This window comes from Procambarus clarkii, chromosome 75 (genome assembly GCF_040958095.1).
Source record: "Procambarus clarkii isolate CNS0578487 chromosome 75, FALCON_Pclarkii_2.0, whole genome shotgun sequence".
NCBI classification, from domain to species: Eukaryota; Metazoa; Arthropoda; class Malacostraca; order Decapoda; family Cambaridae; genus Procambarus; species Procambarus clarkii.
Window position 1 is genome coordinate 12009602 of NC_091224.1, and position 4925 is coordinate 12014526.

The window sequence follows — 4925 nt, forward strand, 5'->3', positions numbered from 1 at the left end:
TATATTCTGCTTAAAATATGCATATAATAATCCAAGAGAAACTACATAAATTTAATACATTTATTGCTTAGTGTGTTTAAATTTTCACACACATAAATTTCTATGATTTACTAATATTTCATAGGCTTGATTATTTTAAGATAGTATCATCATATATGAATCTGCATATAATTTCTGAACTATAATCTTTAATGTTTTAATTAACGAACTGGTGACGAACCAGCACCAGTCATTATCCTAAATATATATTAATTTCTAGAAATACCCCCTCCCCCAAATGTTGAAGTTAGGATTTTAACTCTCAATTAATCATTAACACAGTCCTTTCATGCTTTTCAAAATAATCTCCAAATAATTTATCATTCATAGGCACTGGTATTTCAGTGTCAGTTTTATGTTTCCCTTTATTAGTTTTCCCTCTTTTCTCAAAAGTGGGTGGTCCTTCGAGTTTATCGATTTCTTAATTAAATATTATTATATTTGAGATAAAGTTCCCAATATCCAACACTGGTCCATCATAGTGTGCATTGCCCATGTAAGTCTCTGGTCCATCATACTGTGCATTGTCCATGTATGTCTCTAGTCCATCATACTGTGCATTGTCCAGGTAAGTCTCTGGTCCATCATACTGTGCATTGTCCATGTATGTCTCTAGTCCATCATACTGTGCATTGTCCAGGTAAGTCTCTGGTCCATCATACTGTGCATTACCCATGTAAGTCTCCGGTCCATCATACTGTGCATTACCCATGTAAGTCTCTGGTCCATCATACTGTGCATTACCCATGTAAGTCTCTGGTCCATCATACTGTGCATTGTCCATGTCTCTGGTCCATCATACCGTGCATTGTCCATGTCTCTGGTCCATCATACTGTGCATTGTCCATGAAAGTCTCTGGTCATCGTACTGTGCATTACCCATGTACGTCTATCGTCCAACATACTGTGCATTACCCATGTAAGTCTCTGGTCTATCATACTGTGCATTGTCCATGTCTTTGGTCCATCATACCGTGCATTGTCCATGTAAGTCTCTGGTCCATCATACTGTGCATTACCCATGTAAGTCTCTGGTCCATCATACTGTGCATTACCCATTCAAGTCTCTGGTCCATCGTACTGTGCATTACCTATGTAAGTCTCAGGTCCATCATACTGTGCATTGTCCATATCTCTGGTCCGTCATACTGTGCATTGTCCATGAAAGTCTCTGGTCCATCATACTGTGCATTACCCATGTAAGTCTGTCGTCCAACGTACTGTGCAATACCCATGTAAGTCTCTGGTCCATCATACTGTGCATTGTCCATGGAAGTCTCTCGTCCATCATAATGTGCTTTACCTATGTAAGTCTCTGGTCCATTAAACTGTGCATTGTCCATGTAAGTCTCCGGTCCATCATTCTGTGCATTGTCCGTGTAAGTCTCTGATCCATCATACTGTGCACTGCCCACGTTAGTTTCTGGTCCATCATGCTGTACATTGTCCATGTAAGTCTCTGGTCCATCATACTGTGCATTACCCATGTAGGTATCTGGTCCATCATACTGTGCATTGTCCATGTAAGTCTCCGGTCCATCATACTGTGCATTGCCCATGTAAGTCTTTGTTCCTTCGTACTGTGCATTGCTCATGTAATTCTCTGGTCCATTATACTGTTCATTACCCATGTAAGTCTCTGGTCCATCATACTGTGCATTACCCGTGTAAGTCTCAGGTCCATCATACTGTTCATTTCTCATGAAAGTCTCCAGTCCATCATATTACGAATTGTCCATATAAGTCTCCGGTCCATCATACTGTGAATTACCCATGTAAGTCTCTGGTCCATCGAACTGGGCATGGACCATGAAAGTCTCAGTTCCATCGTACTGTGCAATGCCCATGTAAGTCTCCAGTCCATCATTCTGTACATTGCCTATGTAAGTCTCTGGTACATCATACTGTGCATTGCCCAAGTAAGTCTCTGGTCCTTCATACTGTGCGTTACCCATGTAAGCCTCTGGTCCATCATACTGTGCATTACCCATGTAAGTTTCTGGTCCGTCATACTTTGCATTGTCCATGTCTCTGGTCCATCATGGTTTGCATTGTCCATGTACGTTTTTGGTCCCTCATACTGTACATTGTCCATGTAAGACTCTGGTCCATCATACTGTGCATTGTCCATGTAAGTGTCAGGTCCATCTTACTCTGCATTGTCCATGTCTCTGGTCCATAATGGTTTGCATTGTCCATGTAAGTCTTTGGTCCATCATACTCTGCATTGTCCATGTAAGTCTCTGATCCATCATTCTTTGCACTACCCATGTAGGTACCTGGTCCATCATTCCGTGCATTGTCCATGTATGTCTCTAGTCCATCATACTGTGCATTGTCCAGGAATGTCTCTTGTCCATCATACTGTGCATTGCCCATGTAAGTATCTGGTCCATCATACTGTGTATTGTCCATGTATGTCTCTAGTCCATCATACTGTGCATTGTCCAGGTAAGACTCTGGTCCATCATACTGTGCATTACCAATGTAAGTCTCCGGTCCATCATACTGTGCATTACCCATGTAAGTCTCTGGTCCATCATACTGTGCATTACCCATGTAAGTCTCTGGTCCATCATACTGTGCATTACCCATGTAAGTCTCTGGTCCATCATACTGTGCATTGTCCATGTCTCTGGTCCATCATAATGTGCATTACCCATGTAAGTCTCTGGTCAATCATACTGTGCATTACCCATGTAAGTCTCTGGTCCATCATACCGTGCATTGTCCATGTCTCTGGTCCATCATAGTGTGCATTGTCCATGAAAGTCTCTGGTCCATCGTACTGTGCATTACCCATGTACATCTATCGTCCAACATACTGTGCATTACCCATGTAAGTCTCTAGTCCATCATACTGTGCATTGTCCATGTCTCTGGTCAATCATACTGTGCATTACCCATGTAAGTCTCTGGTCCATCATACTGTGCATTACCCATTTAAGTCTCTGGTCCATCATACTGTGCATTACCCATGTAAGTCTCAGGTCCATCATACTGTGCATTGTCCATATCTCTGGTCCGTCATACTGTGCATTGTCCATGAAAGTCTCTGGGCCATCATACTGTGTATTACCCATGTAAGTCTGTCGTCCAACATTCTGTGCTTTACCCATGTAAGTCTCTGGTCCATCATACTGTGCATTGTCCATGACTCTGGTCCATCATATTCTGCATTACCCATGTAAGTCTGTCGTCCAACGTACTGTGCATTACCCATGTAAGTCTCTGGTCCATCATACTGTGCTTTACCCATGTAAATCTCTGGTCCATTAAACTGTGCATTGTCCATGTAAGTCTCCGGTCCATCATTCTGTGCATTGTCCGTGTATGTCTCTGATCCATCATACTGTGCACTGCCCACGTTAGTTTCTGGTCCATCATGCTGTACATTCTCCATGTAAGTCTCTGGTCAATCATACTGTGCATTACCCATGTAGGTATCTGGTCCATCATACTGTGCATTGTCCATGTAAGTCTCCGGTCCATCATACTGTGCATTGCCCATGTAAGTCTTTGTTCCTTCGTACTGTGCATTGTTCATGTAAGTCTCTGGTCCATCATACTGTGCATTACCCGTGTAAGTCTCAGGTCCATTATACTGTTCATTTCTCATGAAAGTCTCCAGTCCATCATATTATGAATTGTCCATATAAGTCTCCGGTCCATCATACTGTGAATTACCCATTTAAGTCTCTGGTCCATCGAACTGGGCATGGACCATGAAAGTCTCAGGTCCATCGTACTGTGCAATGCCCATGTAAGTCTCCAGTCCATCATTCTGTACATTGCCTATGTAAGTCTCTGGTACATCATACTGTGCATTGCCCGTGTAAGTCTCTGGTCCTTCATACTGTGCATTACCCATGTAAGCCTCTGGTCCATCATACTGTGCATTACCCATGTAAGTCTCTGGTCCGTCATACTTTGCATTGCCCATGTCTCTGGTCCATCATGGTTTGCATTGTCCATGTACGTTTTAGGCCCCTCATACTGTACATTGTCCATGTAAGACTCTGGTCCATCATACTGTGCATTGTCCATGTAAGTGTCAGGTCCATCTTACTCTGCATTGTCCATGTCTCTGGTCCATCATGGTTTGCATTGTCCATGTAAGTCTTTGGTCCATCATACTCTGCATTGTCCATGTAAGTCTCTGATCCATCATTCTTTGCACTACCCATGTAGGTACCTGGTCCATCATTCCGTGCATTGTCCATGTAAGTCTCGGGTCTATCATACTGTGCATTACCCATGTAAGTCTCTGGTCCATCATACTGTGCATTGTCCATGTCTCGGCCATGCATTGCTGTGGCCCAGCAATACATGCTGAGCCAGAGCAACTCTCCCCTATTCCACCGACCTCCACACCAGTCCACCCTCCTCTGTCCCCTCGTCCTCCCCACCATCCCCCACTCCCCTGTCCCTTTGTCCTCCCCACAATTCTCCACATCCCAGTCTTCTCGTCCCCACCATCCCCCACTCCTCAGTCCCCCTCGTCCTCCCCACTATTACTCCCCTCCCAATCCCCTGATCCTCCCCATCATCCCCCTACTCCCGTCACCTTATCCTCACCATTCTCCACTCCCTCGTCCTATGCATTCCTAAATGATCCGATTTTCCCATCAGAAAATGGGATCATCAAATGATTTGATGTTCCCATCACTGAAAAATAAAAAGGACAGGAAAAAAAAAACTACATGAAAACAATGAAAAAAAAAATAACTAAACTCACGAATTGAAGGGTAGGTAAATAACACAGCTCAATTCCAATGCAATGTCACACAAAATAAATAAATTTAAATGAAAATAAGTCAAAATCTATGAAAATTCAATTTATCAATGCAATCAGAAACATTGATATGGAATTGTAACATATTTAG

General features: G+C 42.8%; 3 protein-coding genes across 3 annotated transcripts; all 3 read right to left on the reverse strand.

The window, feature by feature from the left end:
- Positions 1–1130: 1130 nt before the first annotated feature.
- Positions 1131–1742, reverse strand: LOC138357006 (glutamate-rich protein 6B-like). The gene has a single exon (XM_069313538.1). The coding sequence runs from the start codon at positions 1740–1742 to the stop codon at positions 1131–1133; it is 612 nt and encodes a 203-aa protein (XP_069169639.1).
- A 304-nt stretch (positions 1743–2046) lies between these two features.
- LOC123771792 (glutamate-rich protein 6B-like) lies at positions 2047–2670 on the reverse strand. The gene has a single exon (XM_045764522.2). The coding sequence runs from the start codon at positions 2668–2670 to the stop codon at positions 2047–2049; it is 624 nt and encodes a 207-aa protein (XP_045620478.2).
- A 784-nt stretch (positions 2671–3454) lies between these two features.
- On the reverse strand, positions 3455–3946 carry LOC138357007 (glutamate-rich protein 6B-like). Its single transcript, XM_069313539.1, has 2 exons — positions 3789–3946; positions 3455–3653 (listed from the first exon to the last, which is right to left on the reverse strand). Exons 1-2 carry the CDS (start codon positions 3944–3946, stop codon positions 3455–3457), a joined length of 357 nt encoding a protein of 118 aa, XP_069169640.1.
- Positions 3947–4925: the final 979 nt, after the last annotated feature.

What these genes read in the sequence shown, in the direction of transcription:
- LOC138357006 (XM_069313538.1), bottom strand. Translation starts at nt 1,742, where the DNA reads ATGAGAAATGAACAGTATGATGGACCTGAGACTTACACGGGTAATGCA.
- LOC123771792 (XM_045764522.2), bottom strand. Translation starts at nt 2,670, where the DNA reads ATGGACAATGCACAGTATGATGGACCAGAGACTTACATGGGTAATGCA.
- LOC138357007 (XM_069313539.1), bottom strand. Translation starts at nt 3,946, where the DNA reads ATGGGTAATGCACAGTATGATGGACCAGAGGCTTACATGGGTAATGCA. An exon ending in ACTTACATGGGCATTGCACA is followed by an intron (nt 3,654 to 3,788) that starts GTACGATGGACC and finishes GACTTTCATGAG; the next exon opens with AAATGAACAGTATAATGGAC.